Source organism: Rattus norvegicus, chromosome 10 (genome assembly GCF_021556685.1).
Source record: "Rattus norvegicus strain SHRSP/BbbUtx chromosome 10, alternate assembly SHRSP_T2T, whole genome shotgun sequence".
Classification (NCBI taxonomy): Eukaryota; Metazoa; Chordata; class Mammalia; order Rodentia; family Muridae; genus Rattus; species Rattus norvegicus.
Window position 1 is genome coordinate 58160409 of NC_141543.1, and position 20874 is coordinate 58181282.

At 48.1% G+C, this 20874-nt stretch overlaps 1 protein-coding gene across 12 annotated transcripts in view; it reads left to right on the forward strand.

The window, feature by feature from the left end:
- Gas7 (growth arrest specific 7) overlaps window positions 1-20874 on the forward strand; it is a 230730-nt gene that overhangs the window by 106934 nt on the left and 102922 nt on the right. For 2 of the 12 annotated variants that reach the window (XM_087574736.1, XM_087574749.1), the window contains exon 1: window positions 9435-9526. In XM_087574736.1, coding sequence (XP_087430862.1) covers window positions 9503-9526 — 24 coding nt within the window. In that variant the 5' untranslated portion in view covers window positions 9435-9502. 12 annotated transcript variants of the gene reach the window in all.

The following is a 20874-nucleotide window of genomic DNA, read 5'->3' on the forward strand; positions in this document are numbered from 1 at the left end:
TACACAGGCAGGAAGATCTGAGTTCAGGTTCTCAGCAACAAAAAGAGCCAGGCATGGCTATTCCTATGTTTGTTATCTTGGCTCTGTGAGAGGAGGAGGCAGGAGGATCTCTGGAGCTTGCTTGCTGCAACTGAGCTCCAGGCTCGGTGAGAGAGCCTGTCTCCAGGGAATAAGGCAGAGAGCCATAGAGCAGGACACCTGATGTCCTTTTCTGACATCACCCTTTGTGTGGAGGGTCAGGAGGCAGGGGGCAAACATTGGACCTGGGGACTCATGAGCTTTCTTAGTAGGCTGTGGTTAGGATTATACATTTTTGTCCCAGTCGCTGCTGGGGGAATTTAACATAGCCCGCATGACTCTTCTTCCTGTGGCGAGGATTTCCCTGGGGAGGACTTCAGAACTCAACCCATTTACTCAGGTCTGTCTCTGTCTCCACACCCTTCACAGAGTTGTTTCCTATCCCGTTGTTGAGATAGCCCTAGCCAGGAGCAGAGGCATATGCTGTCTTATGAGTTCTATTAGCCGACCATCAAACCCAGGACTGGTCTAGAGGACCCGAAATCGTTCTCTATGTTCACATCGAGACCAGCCTCGGCACCAGCAAAAAGCCTTCCTGAAGCCAAACAGGAAGAGGCACCTTGAGGCAAGTGCTGCTCCTGAAGAGGGCCAGTCTCTCAATAGTGTGTGAGGTGGGGTTTGCCTTCTTGGGGTACGGGGCTGATACCACTTCACTTCTCACTGAACAGTGCAGGAGGCCCTGTTGGGGCTTTTCACACATGGCTTCTGCCTCGCCTGTGACTCATACTACAAAGTGCTGAAGGATGGAGAACACGCTCAGATTAGCGACCAGGGTGAAGGCAATGTCAGAGACACCCCACCCTGGTCATTAGTCGCCTGTAACCATGATCCCAGTCTGAGATAGTGTCAAGATTAAGGAATGTTGAGATCTGCTTCCCTCCAGGGGACCTGACTCACTTAAGAAATGTACTTTCTACCACAGCTCAGAATGCCAGAAAGGGTTTAGGACATGATTCCACCCATTTGAGCCAGGGTCTTGAAAGCAAAGCAGATGAGCTATACTGACAAAAAAACAAAACAAAACAAAACAAAACAAAACAAAACAAAACAACCCAAAAAAACAAAAAGCCTGCCCCACAACACAAGGACTGGACTAGGAACATTTACAGACACCCTTGGCTTAAGATTGGAGGTACGGTCATCAGGTTTTTCTGTGGAGACCACAGGTGGCCTCTGTTCAGACTCCCCTCTAGGCAGTTAGGATAAGACTCAGAGAATTGGACCCATTTGACCGGTTGGAAAACTGAGGGAACTAGAGTATAATAGGAGCAGAGGAGAGCCAGCTGACACGGCTGATAGATGCTTGATTCTATCCTCACTAGAACATTCTAGTAAGCATGATGGTAGGGCTCAGCGTCAAGAGCAAGAGGTATGGTATGCAGCAGTAAACACAAGAGCAGAACAGTGATCAATGCTTCACGTCCATCTTCCCAATTAAATCTTACCAAGTGTATGACTATTAATAACAGCATCTCTATTATTTCCGTTGTCATGGGAACTGCCCATTACAGATGTTGTTCAGAGAGAGCAAGTGTCTTGCCTAAGCCAGGTGTGGATTTGAACCCAGCTCCCAAGTTCATAGTAGTTCTCGCCAGTACATTGCATGGGCTTGGTAAGCTAGCGAGGTCACCACGGCATGCACAATGGCAGTGATCTGCTAGGCTTCAACCTCTAATTTTTTCACTAGGAAACCATGAAATGAATAGAAAACTACTTAAAAAAAGTGAACCTCTTAGGCCACCCACCTCCTCATGTAGGTTCATGTGGGTGCCGCAAGTGTTCCGGGAACCCCCTGGTTTTCTACACTTTGGGAACCCCAGTTCACAGTCTTTGTTTCCTCTGCAAACCACAAAGGAAAGCGATCAGTCCCGGGTTTCTGCACCACCATTCCCAAGGCCATTTCTGTCCTCAGAGCATGTATGTCCTGAAACTGACACACACCTGTCCTCAGCTTAGGCTCGAAGGTGAGTTCTTGGGCGGTATTCCCCAGTGCACCTCATCTACAAGCAGACACGGTAGGGTTGGGGGCGGGGCAGCTGATAGTGGCTCTCACAGATCTGGCTTTACTTAACCCCCAGAAACATGAAATCTTGTTTGTCTGTTATTGTTTGTTAGAAGATATCTTAGCAGATGTTACTACGTTAAGGCTCTTGAGATTGTCCCAGGTTGTCTGGGTAAACCTTAATGTAGTCAAAGGTGACCTTGGCAAGGGGGCTGAGGTAGAGATAGGAGTTCGAAGGGTTAAGGAAGATCGTGTCGAGGGAGGCAGAGGCTGAAGGGACAGCAGTAAGAGGAGTGAGCAGCTACCAGGAGCTGAAGTAGCAAGAGTCTTCAGTAGACTTCTAACACCTAGTGGTCATCCTCCTCAAGTTGACTTCCAAGGAAAAAGGACCTTCCAGAAGTTCAGCTTCAGACAAGGTTTGATCGGGTTGTTTAGTGAATGTTAGCACACCATGAAGTTTCTGCCCTTGCTTCTTCCTTCTCTTTTTCTCCATCCCGTCTTCTCCATCGACTCTATTCCTTGATGAGCTGTCCAGAAGCCCACCTTCAAGCTTCAAGCTTGCTTGTCCTCATAATACCTCTTTCCCCTAATAATTCCAACCAGGGTCCAAGGATTCATTCTCATAGGTCTGTCTTGTGTCATGGGCACACCATTGAAACAGTCACTCTGGCCAGGGCACAAGATCTGCTAATAAGCCAAGCTGAAATCATTGGTTCCATAAACTGTGAGCACTGAAAACAGAAACTTGTGGATCTCTCACCAGGGGAGGGTTCTACGTGATCGCCAGTGGCAGGGGGATGCTGCACAGATCTAAAAGTTATAGGTTGCTTCTGGCCTTGTGGCGGCAAAACCCAGTGGCTTCTATTCCCTAGCTATTCAGGAGAGCCCAAGCCTCTGCTGGCAGAGGAATCTCCCTTCATTTGTTGGGGAATCCGGCAATAGCAGCAGCTACTCTCCTGGTGGGGTACAGAGAGGTATCCATTTGAAAGCCCCATTATCAAAGCATCTTTGAACTTCTGTTGGGCTTATGTGACTAATATTGGATGTGGGGAGGGAGGCCTGTGCCGGGAAATGGGAGAAGGAAGTATGGACCAGCACTCTCCTATAATAGGGCGTTCTTTGGCACTGTCTTAGTGGGGAGAGGGGTGAACTCACTGGAAGGGCCAGAGCAACAAAGGAACTGCTGTGGCTGGATGGGAAAAATAAAAATTTGAAAAGGCTTCCTGCCCTCCCTCATCTTTCAAAACCCCCACCCCCATTCTCACTCGAAATTGGCACCCTCAGGCTTGAGTCTAAAGGAAGCCTTTGGCCTGGGAGGGTAACCACTTATCAAGCCTTGTTCCATGGTGGACAGGGGAAAGCCAATTGAACAGAGTTTTAGAACCAGATACAGAAGACCCTGCCTGCAGTGTGATGTCTGATTAACACCTGGGCAAGACTACAGCTCTGATAAAGTCCCTGGGCCACCTGCGGTCCCATCCAGGTGCTGTGCTGTCTCCTGTGTTCAGATCCCAGCACAAGCAATTGAACTGGATTTGAGCTGCTTTCTCAGCCAGCTGCCCATGACCGTAGAACCCGGAAGGCTTAAAGGCTTCAGGTGACCCTGCCTTAAATGAGGAGATGACTACTAAATGACATAGTGCGTGAAAGTGTTTAGGACACAAGCTTATTGTCCTCCTAAAACTGAACTGTCACCGCCTGTGAAGCACTGAGACATCAGGGTCTGGAAGGGTTTCCAGCATGGCCTGGTGGATACAGTCAAATACCCAGTGCCTTGTACAGCAGACAACTTGGTGCATGTGGTCATTTGGTATCACTGATGTGTCAGACTTTCCTAGAGTTATTGTCTCCATGTTTTGGAGCAGAGGTAGTGGTGTTGGCAGCGTTGCTGGGCACTTGCCCCACAGAAGTCAAATAAGTGATTCATTGTGCTCTACGGAGGGAAGGGGAATGGGTTATAGGGACTCTCCTGGGGTGAGGGCCCTTGGGAAGGCACACACACGTATGTGCACACACGAGAGACAGACAGACAGAGAGACAGAGACAGAGACAGACAGATAGCAACTGAAATATCCCTGCCCATCATGAGATGGGTGTAGAGGGAGCAGATTCTGACTTCCCTCAGAATGACAATGAAGTGGTGTCAGCCGGCCCTGCCTGGCTATTACTTTAACGGAAACCCCATTACAATAGCATTATGTCACAGTTAGCTTCAGCTGTCAACTTGATGCAGCCCAGAGTCACCTGGGAAGACCGAATCTCAACTGAGAAATTACTCCCATCTGATTGGCCCGTAGGCATGCCTTTGGGGGCATTTTCTTGTTGATGTTGGAGGCCACAGCCCATGGTATGCAACGGGCTGTGCAACAAGGGTAGTTGAACAAGCTATTAAATAGCCTTCCCCTGTGGTTTCCACTTCAAACTCCTGCTCTGGCTTCCCTGGATGATGGACTGCAACCTGTAAGCCCAATAAACCCTTCCCTCCTCCCCAAGTTGTTCTAGGTCAGTATGTTATAACAATAACACAGAAACCAAACCAGTACCTCCAAGTCACCGCTTCCAGCATCTTCTTAACCAGCTCTGGGAAATACAGCCAGAGACAAAGGCCCAAGAGCAAAGTCTGCTTTCGTTGGGCATAAAAGATCCATCCTTTCTGGGTGCTTCTCCTGATGTCTTCACAGGACACAGGACGTCCTGAAGACCCTGGTCCTTCCCCCAGGCTGTGCTGTCTGCTACAGGACTCACCACAGAGTGGAGAACTGTTGGTGACTAAGACCCTGCAGGCCAGTAGACATTGTAGGAACTGAGATCTCCAAGCGCACTAGAAATTACCATCAGCTACCATCAGGAAGCTCAGCATGTCTGGAAGGGCGAAGAAGGGGAGACAGGTACTGAGGAAGGTATAACTTAAGCTAGCTAGTTCGGGAATTCAGCTTAAGCAGAAATATCTGTGTCACTTGACGTTATTCACATGGATTTCACATCCATCCCCATGGCTTCTGCACATCAGATGCCTTTCATGTGCCTTGCAAGTTCTATGCTGGGCATCGTGGAGTGCGTCTGTAATCCCAGCAGTCCAGAGGCTGAGATAAGTGAGCTCGGGCTACCCAGGGAGGCCCTGTTTTAAAAACACACAAAACCTTGAACTGGAGAGGGGGCTCAGTGGCTAGGAGTACTTGTGTTCAGAGTGTGGGGACATGAGTTCAATTACCCAAAAGCCCTGTTAAAATCCAGGTCCTTGACCATGCACATACGTGAGACCCCAGGACAGGGGTGTGGGTCGGGTAGAAAGATGACTGGTCACTAGTCTAGCTTCAGGTTCAATGAGAGAAGCTGTGTCAATAAAGATAGACACACACACACACACACACACACACACACACACACACACACACCATATACCTACACAACAAAGCCTTACATCTTGTATGTGCCAGGAGTGTTATCCTGATCAATTACAAAATGAACTTTAAAATTCTTAACACAGGATTTCTTTCACCCTGGAGCAGAGCTATAAAAGTCTTTAAAAGCTCAAGGGTGAGCTCTCTGAGGAATAGATTTAAGTCAGGGTTGCTGGGAGTTAACTCTGGCTTTGGTGGTAAGCTGCACCAGTGCTTATAAGCCTTGGTGTATTAATACCTGGGATAGAGTCTATCTGCATTGATAGATTGTTTGTTTGGTGGTGGTGGTGTTTGCTTGCTTGCTTGTTTGTTTTTTTCTGAGAGTTGATGTTAACCTCCAACTTAATATCCTCCTACCTAAATCCCCCAAGGAGCACCTGCTTACACCACTGTACTATGCTATGTTGTAGGTGTTTTAGTATCGAAGCCAAGCAGCCTCCAATGGTAGGCACCGTAGCATCCATTCCCATGGGCACTTGCTAATCCCTGCAACTTGTCTGTGGTGGGTTACATGAAAAGAACTCATGTCGTGGGTGCAATTACAGTGGCAGATAAGCTGGCCTTGAACTGGCAAGGCGCCATAGAACACTCAGTTGGGTGCGGCATGATCATTGGGGTCCTTAGATGTGGAGCAGAGAGGACAGTGTGAACAGGGTGTAATATTTCATGGATGACTGTGAAAATGGAGGAAAGACCCTGGCCAAGGACTGAGCATCCTACGGAAGCAGGGAAAGACAAGACAGCCTCCTCCAGAGGGAGCTCAGTCTATGACCTTGACCTGTGATCCTCACATAGTCAGAGGCTAGAAGAGTGTCATCCCAGCACACATGGAGACTGCTTCAGCAGCCATGGGAGCTAGCTAACCCAGCCAGCACCACTGTGACAAATAATAAATGTCTCCAAGCACCTGGGGGTGTGGGTGGGGGAACAGAACTACCCTGATTCAGAAATGCTAACTACCCAAGTTGCTGTATTGCTTCCCTAGAAATGGAGAGGAGGCTGGGAGGAGATTGAGGGGGAAATGGGTGTCCCTAGCCAGTTCTGCTAGCTCTGCGAGGTGGGGAAAAAGGTGGTGTCAAAGCTGACCCCCCACTCCCAACCCTGTGCCTCTGGAACTATAACTCTATGTCATCAAGGACAACATCCCTGTCTGGGCTTGTACCTCTTTTGATGGAACTAGAAAAGAAGCCAAACTGTCTTTAGCTATACTATAAAAAAGAATATATATAAAAACCTCAATAAAACACTAAAATGTCAGTCACAGCAGGATTGGAGTCAAGACCTCAGCAAGGAGAGCCAGAGAACAGGCAGGGTGCCCCTGGGACAGTTTGTGGGAGTCAGGGGTGGGGAGAAGAGGCCAGGGAGCCCAGCCTGTGCTGCAGGCCACCAAGCCTGCCTGGGCTCTAGGCCAGGGACATAGCCCCTGGTTTCTTGGGCCCAACCCTGCGCTGTAATTCTGTTTATTTCATTGAATATGAAATCCATATGGTTCTGATTTAATCCTTTTGGCCATCATCTTGGCGTGGCTTTGGAGCCAACAACCACTCGGAGAGCCTTTGAATTTTTTTCTGGAGAAGGTGGGAAGCTCTGCTCTTCCAGGATTCAGGGGGTAACCACAAGGCTCACATTGGATTTCAGGGGCCTTTGCAGGAGTCCAGAGAGGGAGGTGAATGAAGGAAGTTGGTTCTTATTCTGGTCCAGGACTCCAGGCTGGGTCTGACCGAAGGAGATTTTGGACTTCAAAGTAGATCTGAGTACTGGAGGGCTGCCTTTGGGTCCCAGGTGTGCTTAGTGCCAGATATCCATGTATACCCTGCTTCTTCATGGGAGTCACATGAGAGCTATGGGCTTTGCTTTGCTATGTTGGGTAGCAGCTGGCCATATCTGGGGCAGATAAAGGTTTGCAGAGTGACCTGATTTGATTATTCCATGTCGGGCTTCTCTGGTTGGTTCCAGCTGCTGTACTGAGGCCAGTGATTCGAAACTGTCAGCGTGCACTTGAACCATATGCCCCAGAGGTTACACAGACATGGGCCCCACTTGGGGGTTTCAGCGTTAGGAAATCTGAGTGGCCCCAGAGCCTGCATTTTCTGATAGATTCCCAGGTGAGGTAACACTGCTGCTGGCAACCTGACAATCACACTTTAGACTGTTAATCCAGAATCAAAATAGCCTATGTCGAGTGAAAATCAATACAGATGACACACGTAAACATGGGTCACCTGCTCAGGGGGTGAAGACCCCTTCTTAGAGCTGAATCTGCTTGCTAGGTTATCTGCTCTGCTTTAACTTTCTTATCCCAGGGTGAAAATAATATTTTCAGTTATCATATAACAAAAGTGAACTTTTTGGCATGTAGTCCTAAAAATTTTAACACATTTAGATTCAGGTAGTCACCCCAACAGCCAGGATGCAGAAATTCCATCACTTCCAAAAGGTCCCTCCTTCGAGTTCCAGGCCAGCCTGGTCTACATATCAAATTCTAGGCCAGCCAAAGCTACATAGTGATGGATCCCATCTCTATTTTTTTCTTTCTGAATGCCTTTTCCACTCATACCTCGCCCCCATCCAAACCCCCGGCACCTTCCCCATCTGAGAATGTCACATGAATGAAATAACACACTGTGTGACCTTTGGCACCAGCTTCGTAGCACATGGTGCCTGTGTTCTGTCAGCTTGAGGCCTGTGGTTGACATGCAAAGAGGGAAAAGGGGCTGGGGTCCCACTGTCTCCTTCAAATGTGAGACCAAAACAAGTCCCGTTAGGCTCCATGTCGTAATGGTCCCATCTCTTCCCAATAGGTAGAGATCAAGTCCCCTACACTGGGGCCTTTGGGGACCATTTACATTCTAGTCACTACTCTTGAAGATTCTCAAATCAGACTTTGGGTGCACACTTGTTTTTATTTCTCACAGGTGAACAACTAGAGCAGGCTTGCCAAGTCTAATGGCAAGTGTGTGCTTAGCATGATGGGAAACCGTCACTTTGCTGTCCAGCGGCCACATCACATTGCATGTCCTGGGTCACACTTGAAGGTTCCTGGTGCTCTGTAACCTGAGTCATCACTGAACTTGGAACCAACAATCTTCTTTATCCAAGCCTTTCCAGATCACACTTGACTTCAGAATGAGTCTTGAAAAGGCTCAGAGATCTGTCAAGGCACCGGCTTCCTCTAGGACCCTTCTATTTGGAGGCTGTGAGCGTTCTCCAGTGCTTAGGTGACTTAAATCATGGGAGCTCATTCCATGATCCATGTTTTCAATTTAGGAACCAAGAACGTCTGTGCTTCAGTGGGCTTCAGTTTGGTTCAGAGAAATATTAAACAAGAGGCAAAGATACACATCCCAGAGTCAGGGGTAGAAGGCTCTAGGTTGCTCTCCTCTACTGCACACACACTTTTTATTTTAAACTGGAGGCTCCAGTGGGTGAAGTAACTTGACAAATGTCATTCAGATGGCAGGTGGCCTCTTGACTCCACTTAAGGCAGACGGCAGCAGAAGGGCACCTTTGTTTCTAGAAAACATCCTTAGTGATAACACACAGGCTTCTTCTCCGTGCAGCTTAATGGTTGAGCATTTGCAGTCTGACATACCTGGGCAAGATACGCACACAGCCTCACTGCTTGGCCTCAGACCCACCCCAGGTGGGAGCTGGCTTTAGGAAGAAACCTGTGCAGCCAACAAGGCCTCAGCTGACACCAGAGCTGGTGACTTAATGGAGAAGAAGATTCCTAAGAACAGAGTTCTTCTCTGGAGGCTGTCCCACCCCTCTCTCGAGGGAAGGAGCCCAGCTGTCCTGGAAGGCTGTGGACATGCTTTTCCGATTGCAGAATACTTCTCTTTCATTTTGAATATCATTTGTTTGGTTGCCACAGCAACGTCAAAGCTCCATTTTAATGCTAACCTGCGTGGTTGCAACTTTCTATATATAAATGCTGCTTTGCACACTGAATTAGCGGATGCCACGGGGAAACCGGGGATGTGGGGACTGTGGCAGAAAATGACCAGCCTGTCAGACTTGTATGAGGACAGACAGCAGGACTAAGGTGAGTGGGAATCCTGGCACTTCTTCAGTCATCTTTCAAGTAGATGCCCCAGGCTAGGAGGAGCAGGTGTAGCTGCTGACCGGCCAACTCCTGCAGACAGGGAAGTCTTCCTTGAATAGCCTCTTGAGCTAGGAGTGGACTCTGCTTTGAAGGGACTTCAGTGATTCCTTGCTTTCTCTGGTCCTTAAGACTTTTAGGAAGTCTGGGTTGCACAGCAACCAAGGTTCCAAAGAGCAAAGGAAGTCACCCAGATAGGATAGGTATCTGAGATGGACGTGTTCCTGGTTTCTATGGACTTACCTCAATTCTCCGATTTGAGTCTTTCTTTTGGTTTTGATTTTCTCCTTCTTCTTCTTCTTCTTCTTCTTCTTCTTCTTCTTCTTCTTCTTCTTCTTCTTCTTCTTCTTCTTCTTCTTCTTCTTCTTCTTCTTCTTCTCCCTCTCCCTCTCCCTCTCCCTCTCCCTCCCCCCTCCTCCTCCTCCTCCTCCCCCCCCCTCCTCCTCCTCCTCTCTCTTCTTCTTCTTCTTCTTCTTCTTCTTCTTCTTCTTCTTCTTCTTCTTCTTCTTCTTCTTCTTCTTCTTCTTCTTCTTCTTCTTCTTCTTCTTCATTCCATCATGTGGCTAGTCTGTAGAGGCTCTAACTGGCGCAGTGGAGTTCTCAGGGGAAGCCTGGGAAGGTCTTTGGGAACCAGCTGGTATCATTCCCCCATTTGAGAGACTAGAGAGGTGACATGTTCTGGCAGAGGTCGCACGCAGCAGGTGGGGCAGGAAAGTCGGAGTTCCGTGCGGACCCCTCTGGCTCTTCAGACTCACACTGTACATTTTCTGCGATGAGGTCAGGGAAGCATTCGGAGTGCTCATATCAGTCAGGGGAGCTGCGAGAGGGAAATGCAGTCAGGGATTGCCTCTGTGTTTGAGCTGGAGAAATGTAATAAACACATGATTATATAATGAGATCCAGAAGACGACCTTTGAGAAAAAGCATAAAGTTCAAGTGCAGAAAGCTTGTATTTATAAGGGTCCCTGCAGTGTCTACATGGGACAGTTTGGCCAGGGACAGTTTTTCTGAGGCTTCGTTTCCCTAGGGATCCACAGACGACATTGAACGTCTTCCCACGGCTCTGCAGTGAGTTGGGTCACAGTAGGGGTGATCCCGTGGAGAACAGATTTGGGATGCAATGGGGCTGTGACGTGTCTGAGGGTAGCATGCTTTGCAAACCTCAAGCATCCACAAGTGTCAGCTTGCAATCCTGTTCTCCAATAGCTGACATGGGAACGTGCTGGCCAAGCCAGAGTTCTCCTTGGATCTCCTTTCTTAGTATGGTGCAACACACAGGACAGCTACATTGCTAGAGTGTCACCTTTTGGTGCCCCGTCCCACATAAGACATAAGCAAATATCTCAAAGGTCCAGATCTGAAGACATTGACCCCATTCTTTCCTTTGTTCCGTGTAAAATTTGATCTCGCTGTTTTACTCAGGCTGCTCTTGTACTCCATGACTTAAGTGATCTTCCTGCCTCGGCCTACTGAGTATACAGAAGACCAACAGGTGCATGCTACTGCACCCTTCAATCTCACCCCCATCTCTCCCTCCCCCTCATCTCCCTCCCCTCTTGCTATCTCCCCTTCCCTTTCTCCTTCCCCCTTTCTTTCTTACAGTGTTTCAAAAATATAAGTCAGACTGGAATCTACATTTTCCTATCTCTACCTCCCAAGTGCTGGTCACAGGCCTGATGAGGTCACTACCCTACCTAGTTCTAAAGGAAAACGATTCAGTAAAGTGAGACTGTCTCTGGGGAATCTGTGCATCTTAAACTTTGAGGCTCAAGCCATACATTGCATGTTAGTGAGTGTCTAGGATGAAAAGCAAAATGTCCCTGTGCTTGTGTGTAGCAAGAGTTGGTGTATATTTTAGTTCATGAAGGGAAATATGGTTTCTTTTGTCACTTAGCACTTTTCAAAAGAAACAAAAGTTTGGAAGCTGCTGGCCTCCAGTGGAGTAGTGACCAAATGAGCCCAGGCTCCCTCCAAAATGTCTGTGGATTCTCTTTCCAAGTGTAGGCTTGGGTAGGGTCAGTGTGTAGCACTGTCTAGAAGCAAAGACAGGGTCAAGCTGCCCAGTTGGGTGGTGGCTGGTCTGATGATAGCAGTGTAGCTATTTGTTCTCTTGGACCTACAAGCAAGAATAACACCTTCAGTGCCCAGGCCCACAGGACTGGTCCAGACAACATCCCTAGGGAAGACATCTTGTGACCCACACCCATAGAGATTTCTGTCACTGTCACTCTAGGCCCTGGGACACTCATTCCTGTGCCCCTGAGGCCTGCAGGAGAGAATTCCTCATTCCTCCTGGGAGAGTTTAATCCAACCTCCCTCCCACTAGACTCTGTACCCCAAGTGCTGGCTTTCTCTTTCCCCTCATGTGACTCTGGTCTTTTATGGTGAATGTCATCTCTCCATGCATCTGCCCTCACCCAGGCTCATATATTTACCCTAGTTTGGCATCTTCACACACCTACCTTGCTGAACATTATCTTCAGCTGATGGGTGAGAGAGGAAAGGTTAGACCAGACTGGGGACAAGGCTCAGGGGTGGGCAGGGAGTTGTCCACATATGTGCCATTCTTGGAAAGTACCCCAACTGATAGCCCAGAAACAAGCATTCAGCTGCACCCACTAGGATCAGTGGTAAGAGGTCCTGGCTAGAAAACTGGATGACATGGGCAGATCTGTTGCCGACAGCGTGGGGAAGTGGTACTGAGCTCTTTAAAAACCAAAATCATCTCTTCAAATGACAGGGTATGCAGATGGGCAGCAGATTCAAGCAGCAGGCCCAGCTGGTAGCCAGTGGGCAAAACTCAAGGGCAGAACAGTGAGATGTGTGGCTTCATTGTACTTTTGGTCTTTTGTTTCCCATGACACACACACAGTTTCATTGAAATACTTTTGTGTTACCAACATCTTAAAATCAGCACTTTTCGCACATGAAAATTCAGAGTTCCAGCTTCTCCCGCAAAAATGAGACACTGTGTGGTTACACCCAGCCTGCTGTCCAGTGGGGCTCTGACATGCTGCAGCTGACTCTCCGGGGTGCTTTCCCATTTGCCTCAAGTTCCCACCACCTCTGCTGATCAGCATCCTTGAGGCCAGTATATGATCATTATCTGTCCATCTGTCCATCCATCTACCTGTCTGTCTCTGTGTCTGTCTGTCTGTCTGTCTGTCTCTTCCTCTGTCTCTGTCTCTGTTTTTGTCTCTGTCTCTGTCTCTGTGTCTCTATGTCTCTGTCTCTATCTCTGTCTGTCTCTCTCTCTCTGTCTGTCTCTCTGTCTGTCTCTCTCTCTCTCTCTCTCTCTCTCTCTCTCTCTCTGTGTGTGTGTGTGTGTGTGTGTGTGTGTGTGTGTGTGTGTGTGTACCCATATCCACAGCAAGTATTGTTGGTGCCTGTCCAGCATGGGATTGTGCACTTGACTGCAGTTCCTCTTGGAGGCCAGAAGAGGGTGTCAGATCCCAAGGAGCTGGAGTTACAAGGATTTGTGAGCTGCGTAATGTGGGTGCTAGGAATGGAACTCAAATCCTCTGGAAGAGCAGTATGTACTCTTAATCACTGAGCCACCCGTCCAGCCCCTTAATCCCTTTTTGGATGACAACGGAGTATTCCATCTACCTGTAGATTCACTGATGTAATGCTGGTGGATGTCTTAGCCGGCTTTGTGTCTCTCTAATAAAACACAGCGGAGTAAGTAAGTTACAAAGTCTAGAAAATTACTTGCTACATAGTTGTAGGGTTAGGGAAACCCAAACCATAGCAGCAGCTTCTGGTTTGTGGACTTCTTAGGGTGTCCTCCCATAGCAGAAGGCAGAAAGGCAATATAGTTTAAGAGTGATATGCAAGAGGAGGCCAGTCCTGTTTTGTTAACAAGCCCAACCTTTCAGTAACTAACCCACTTCTGATAGCAACATTAATCTGTCCATGAAGTCTGGGCCCTCATGACCTAATTAGCACTTAAAGGTCCCAGCTCTGAGCATTGTTGTGTTGGGTATCAAGTTTCTAATGTGAAAGCTCTTAGGGGTGTATTCCAACTTAACAAAACAAAACAAAACAAACACAATTGGCATCTCCAGCTTACCCTTAAAGACAGTCACTTGGCTGCCTTCCCATAGGACCAGCAGTGTGTAGCCCTAGTAACACAGCCAGAGAAGTGCGTCTCATTGTGAAGGACCAGGTAGGCTGCTCAATCTTATCAAGGATAACCAAGCATTCAGAGGAGCTGGAAGGCCTTCAGATGAAAATCTGATGCCAATCCTTTTTGTTTGTTTGTTTTGGTTTTTTGTTTGTTTGTTTCAAAGACAGGATTTCTTTGTGTAGCCCTGGCCATCCTGGACCTATCTCTGTAGACCAGGCTGGCCTCAAACTCACAGAGATCCGCATGCCTCTTCCTTCCCAAGTGCTGAGAGTAAAAGTGTATGCCATCTCTGCCCTGTGTGCTATCAGCTCTTTATAACATCCAGGCAATGTTCAACCACAGGTTGATTTCGAATCTTACACTGGATGCTCAGATAACATTTCACAATCACTGGGTCACTCCAGCCACCTCTCTGGCTAAGGGCTTTGATTGCTTCAGTAGACAGTCTGTGTGAGCCTTTCCCAAATGGCGTACTTGGAGAATTGACCCAAGGTCCTTGAGAAGTTTGCCTTCCAGAACCGATGACCTTGTGTCCCTAGCCCATTTTTCTATGTGCTTTGGTGAACTGGTCTGGGGATTAAATGTGTAAGAGCCCTCCATTGTGAGACAGACTGTCACATGGGCAGTGCAGTCTCTACCTTCTAGATTATTAGAGGTTCTCTCTCTCTCTCTCTCTCTCTCTCTCTCTCTCTCTCTCTCTCTCTCTCTCTCCCCCTCTCTCTCCCTCCCTCCCTCCTCTTGCTCTTGGTGCACAGGCCATTCCAGGAAACAAATGAGGTCCACATGCTAGATAAGTTGACAGGCACTGTTCAGAGTTTGGGAAGAAACCTATTTATCTTGTCCCCTGCACCCTGCACCCTGCACCCTGCACCCTGCACGCTGCACCCTGGCACCCTGCCTCCTACCCCATCTTCCCTCCATGTACGCAGGGTTTTGTGTAGTTCATGCTTACCTCAAACTCATTCTGTGAACCTGGGATCAACTTGAACTCCTTGATCCATCTGCCTTTACCTCCTGAGTGCCGGAACTCTATGTGTATCTCTATGTAGCGCCATGCCTAGTTTATAAGTTCTAGAGTTAACCCTAGGTCTTCATGTATGCTGTGCAGGCACTCCATCAACTGAGCTACAACTCAGGCTTGTGCATTTCTTATGCACATCTGTGTCTGGAGACAGATTTGAATGGAACTCTCTTTTTATGCCAGGAAGTAGTGGGCAAGTGCTCATCCCAGGTCACTCAAACCAGAGGAACAATGGCTGGAGAAGTTAAGCAGGGTGGAGCACACCTCCCAGGAGACATTCCCCTTCTAAGCTTCCAAACTTCAGTGCAGAGAGGAAGAGGCTCCCATGATTAGAGAGTGTAGGAGCCTAGTCTCTAGCTGTCTCTGCCTCTGACTTTGGTCAATGGGTAGAAGCTGCCTGCTAGAGCTCCCAGTTGTCAGACCCCAAACAAAAATGCTTGCACCCAGTGGCCTTCTGGGATTCGGGTTCACCCCTGGATGCTGGTAAGAGTTCTTTTTTTGTGGGAATGTATATGCTGTGATTTTGTTACTTACCCACTTAACAATCCACTTTCCCCTGCTGGTTCCTCTCTCCCCAGCTAACAAGCCTCCTACTAGCAATCACCATTGCCTTCCCTGGGTCAAATGGATAATGAGGGAGCTGGCTGCCTGGCTTCCTCTACAAACTAGGGTGTTTACCTTGGGAGTTAGCAGAGGTTCAATACATGGACTCAGAGGCAGCCTGGGGTGAGGAGAAATCAGCACTAGTCTAGGAGACAGAACTCCAGGTTCAAAGCACGCTATGAAATGAAAATAAGAAGCAATTCCCCTAAGGTTTCTGTAGGAGCCAAATAAGATTGTATATGTCAAGCTTCCTGACCTCTAACAGTGCTGCCTCTAGGGGGCTACAAACATTAGATCTCATGGCAAGAACTGATTGAAGATAGCCAAGGGTGGGAAATGGGAGATGGGAAACTTTGATCCCTGTGTCTCCTTATTCAGCCCATCTCTTTGGAGAAAAGCGCCTGCATGGGGGTCATTTCAGGAAGGGTGGCAGGGCCTTGCATAATAGTCTGCAGGTCTTGTTCGAGGTCCCGGAATAGCCTGTGCATACCTGGTGCTGGAAATCTCACAAGGCAGTCTTCCAGGCTGTCTTGTCTGGCTAGGACTTTGAGCCTCAATGCTAGAGAAATAGCTGAGGATTTGCAAAAGGAAAAACCAAGTGGGCTCAGCCATCACCGGTCTGGGATCTCCGTGTGTCTGAGAGTCATAGGCCGATGGGCCCCTGAATTCCAGTCTTGTCATTTCTGTGTCCTTCCTCCTGCTCCTTCTGTCAACCTGCTCAGTGTCAGGAAAGTTAGTCAGTGTTGCCCTGGGGGGTTCCACATAGCCTATTGGGGCAGCCTGGGTAGCATCAAATGAGTCTCAGTTCCCTCAGCTGATGGCAGCTCGAAAGGTTATCTAGAGACCTAACAGGTGGTAGAAAGTATCACAAAGCAGATTCATTTCTTTCAGAGTTTCTGCCCTCTGACTGACTCTGAAACTTCTCTAGGATAGAGGGGATTACTGTATATAGTCCAAGATGGCCTCAGACTCATGGTCTCAGGGTCTCAGCCTTCTGAGGGCTGGGTCTATCATGTCCCACCATGCTGGCTTGTTTTCTCATTATTACATTCTGGGGAGAATAAAAAGACAATTTCACATGGGATTTTCTAAGCTTATACAACTAATAGAATGTGATTGGAACTCTAGTGTGTGCTTCCCCTGTGACTTGCTGGAGACCAGAAGCTGGGTTTGAGGCAGGCAGATATCTGGGGGCAGGTGGGTGTTTCATGGGACTTCTGCTTGGTTTGTACTTCTGCCCCAAGCCAGTACAATCATGAAGATCTTGTGTTGGAATTCTCTGTAGGATCTTTCCAGAAGCCCCTGGAATCTTCCAGGCCCTCTTGTTTGGCTAGAGCTTTGTGTTTGAGGGGGAGGGAAGATAGACTGAAAAGAACTCACAAAAGGGAAAATCAAGTGGACTCATGATTTCACTCTGTGTTCACAGATGTTTCCTCCCTGGGCCTCTTCCTCCACAGGGCTCTCTGACCACAGACAAATGGGAAGTGGCTGTCAGCATCACCTTTCCCTGAGGAGTGCCAAGGTCCTCATGGGTTTTGGCCTCCGCTGCTGACCACAAGCTCATTCTGTAGCCCCATTAGGTTGGAATGTTCACATCAAAGTTCAGGGCAGCCAAAGGATGCTCTGTCCTGAGACTGGCAAGGGTTGGTGTTCATTCCTAGTCTCTGGCCCTCAGTTTCCTCATCTGTAAAATGGTGAGATGGAATCAAGTGATCATTGAAGTACGGTCTCCCGTTAACCGTGATCTGGTTCTGAGTCGGATCAGTTAAGAAAGGATGTTGAGAGTGAAGGCATGGGAGTTATCCCTGAGGTGGAAAATCTGCCACACAGCACAGCTCACTATCTACACAGAACAAGAAATGACTCACTCTTGAATTGAGGCTTCACCATAATCACCTTCCTGAGGTAGATTTATCTCTCAGTGCCTGGAGGTTAAGTGGGTGGTGTCTTCCCTTGCATGCCTAAGACAAGCCTTCCTGTTTCTGTCATGAGTGAGGTGTGAGCACAGCACGCTGGGTATGTCTGTGATTGCAGAGTTTTGGGAAAGAGGCTCCCGTTTGCAGATTGGTGAAAACATAATGTAACTTTAAATATACTTAAGGATGACCTTGAATTTTTGATTCTTATGAGTCTACCCCCTGAGTGGTAGGATTATTGGCTGAGTGCTGGGATTATAGGTGTGTGCCACCATACATAGCTTACGTGAGGCTGGGACACAGACTCAGGACAGCACCTGCTAAGCAGAAGCTCTGTCACCTGAACAGCAGTCCCGGCTATGTTAATTCTTTTGTTTGTTCCTTGTCTTTTTTCGAGACGAGGGCTTCTGAACTCACAGTATAGCTGAAGATGACTCTGGGTTTCTAATCCCCCTGCTTCTACCTTCTGAAATCCCTAGCATGGGCTTAGTTCCAAGATTCATAGTTTGATATTGGCACTCCTCCAGTGCTCCACGGATGTAGATGTGAGCGAGCAGGTTCCGGTCGTGAGGCCCAACTCACCCATTTTCATCTTTTGGCCGCCCCTTTGATCTCAGCTGTGTTTTTCCACACTTTCTGTTCCCCTTTCAGAGGTCGCGACTTCTGACAGTGCCCCGAGTTGCTTCTGAATTATTTTCTGAGATGAGCTCTTCCGTTAAGCTTTCAGCTTGGCATTTCCTCATTTGGAGTTGCCTCTCCCACCGTGCCAGCCTCCTCTGTTCTCATCCTTGGACAAAGACCGGTGGCATGTACCTCTGTCCAGAACACATGGACTCCTATTGACCTCTGAGCCATTTTCCCATTGCTGGAAGGTTCCTTACTTGTGGCTGACCCATGGTTTCTATAACACACATGCTCCTCTGTCCAGTTCCCAGTTTCCCCTTGGCTTTCAGAACAGGTGAGCAACCTGCCCAAGCACCTTGAATCTCACTGCGCTCGCTGCTCCTGCTGGGCGCTTCTGGGCATCAGATGGTCGGTATAAAGGGAAGGGTAGGTCCTGTGTGCCCAGGGGGCTGACAACTCAGGGAGGGATCAGATCATTGAAAACCCTATCCCTTGGTTTAGAAACAGGACTGACGAGGGCCTAACACACATCTGCACTCAGGGGATCCTTGTTCTGGAAGACATCTTTCTCTACATCTCTGCTGACCTAGTGGTTCTTGAGTGGTTTCTCTTTCTGCCTTTGTTTCCTCCAAGATGGAGTACGTGTTTCCTTATTTCTTTTCTTCTACTTGCTAACCTAGGAGAGATCCGGTGAGGTTGACAGGCATTCCCGGAACAACTTCAGGGCCTTCACCACGGGCCCCACTTGCATTTTTATCATCTCGTCTTTACTTCCCCATAGTGATTCAGACCTCCGCATCTGCAGGGAATTCAAGTTCAGCTTTCCGGGATTACAAAAGCAGCCCGAGACCGCTCTCTAGATGCGCCAATTCTGTGCAACCTGAGTGTTTCCTAACACGTATCGAGTTTACAGCGAAGGATCCGTGGGGTAATTTTAGATCGCATAGCCACGACAGCTTTTAAGTTGTAGCTATTGTTATGTGTAATTGGGAAATATAAAACCACCAGTCGTATCCATGATTTCTTAGATGTTATTACTTTGACCTAGGTTAAATTTAAGTTGGCTATAAATTTAAAAATGTGGAGTGGGCCGATGGTGTGGCTCAGTGATAGAAGACATACCTAGTGAGTACATGACCTGAGCTTCCAAGCCCAACACTGTTGCTGTTGCTGCTGTTGTTGTTGTTGTTGTTGTTTTGTTGTTGTTGTTGTTGCTTTAATAAATCAATGCTGCTATGGCACAGGGGTGTCACAAGATGTTACAGCAGACTAAGCATGAATGAAGTTGGGAGTCACTGAGCAGAGAAACCTTGTAGGACCATCAGTAGATGGGATCTAATTTAGGTAATTGGACTCGGTAGCAGTCTCCTTTACCCACTGAGCCATATCTCCAAGTTATCCGGGCTTTTAAGACTGAACGCCATTTCTGATATATTGACTCAGCACTGGGAATCTTCTGTGATGTGGATGCCTAGAACCTTCCATATGCTACATACAGAAACTTGGTTTCTTGTCCCTCAATCTCTGCCCTGCACTCACACCCGTAGGCCTGGAGCCTGCTACTCCTTGTGGCTGTTTTTTTGTTGTTTTTTGTTTTTTGTTTTGTTTTGTTTTCTGTTCATTGGTATCTCCTCTTTGAGCTCAGGACTTACCACCCCTCCTGGGCCTCAAATCAGTTTCTCATCCACCCTCCTCTTTCTAAGAGAAGCAGGGGCCACACCCTCTGGGTATCGGGGAGCTGATTTTCGAGACGCTCTTAAATCTGGAATGTGCTAAGTCCCCTTTAGCCCCTGAATGTTGGGCCTGCGTGAGGAGGGAGGAAGATGGGATAGAGACCTGGTTGTTGCCTCTTGGAGAAGGGCTAGGGAATAGTGCACACCAATAGAAGGGGCAGGAAGGAAGATTCAAAGAGCATGGGTCTAAAAAGGTTCTGTTCTCCCACGTCTCAAGTTCGGCTCCCCGAATCTTACCTTATGAATCCCAAATCCACCTATAGGATTTAGCTACTCTTTCCACATGCCACCAGCTGCTGTCCAGGGCCAGACTGACCTCCACTGCCCATGTGGAACACTGCAGGTGGGCTGCCTTCAATTTATGCCAATGCCCTTTGAACTTGGATCTAGAGTCTCCATGCCTCAACCCCAAATCAGTTCCCACCATTGCTTGGACCCCTAAGTTTGTGGTGTTGGCTTTTTCCTGTTCTCCCTGGTATCAACTTCACTTTCTCCCACTGCCCTCATTTCATTGGCTGCCCAGCTGCTTCGTGCTTCTTACATCACGTCCCTGGCACTTGGATTAGGCTCTTCCTTTTCATCCCCGCTGTGGGGCAAATTCTTTATCTTTTCAGAAGCCTCTCTTCATCCTCCGGCCACAGTGATCCCGCCCTCCCTGGACTCTGAAAGCGCTTATTGTCTACAGACTAAGCCCTTTGGCATGGCTACGGTCTGCCTTAAAAGCTGTTTCTCTCCCCCGCTCCCCACCCCAATTTGTGACTTCTCTTTATCTTACAAATTTTACGAATCAGGCACTACTCTCATAGTGCCTCCATCTTCTGCAGAAGCAGGAAAAGGTAACCAGTAACTATTACATGTGATTGATCATGTAACCCAGGGACCACCTGTGAAGGAGGGGGTGCCTATGACCCTCTACCCTGGAGGCTGTACTATGAGGGTGAATAATTTCTCCCCTCATGACTATGAAGCATTTATGAAAAGTGAGTCATCCATGGCCAGATGTTCCTTATTAATTATCCTTATAACACAACACGATTCATCCTGCAGAAGACGGGAGCTAAGTGGCCTACTTCACTTGATAATTTTCAACTATCAGCCTCTATGGAAATGATTGCCAGTCTTTTGCTTTTGAATCACTAGTTCCCTGCTGTCTCTCCTCTATACCTGTGGCCCTGAATGTAGACATCTCCATGATTACAGGTGCCAAATGGAGAGAGCTCATTACTTTGTTTCTCACCATCAACCTTTAAGAGAAGAGGACCATT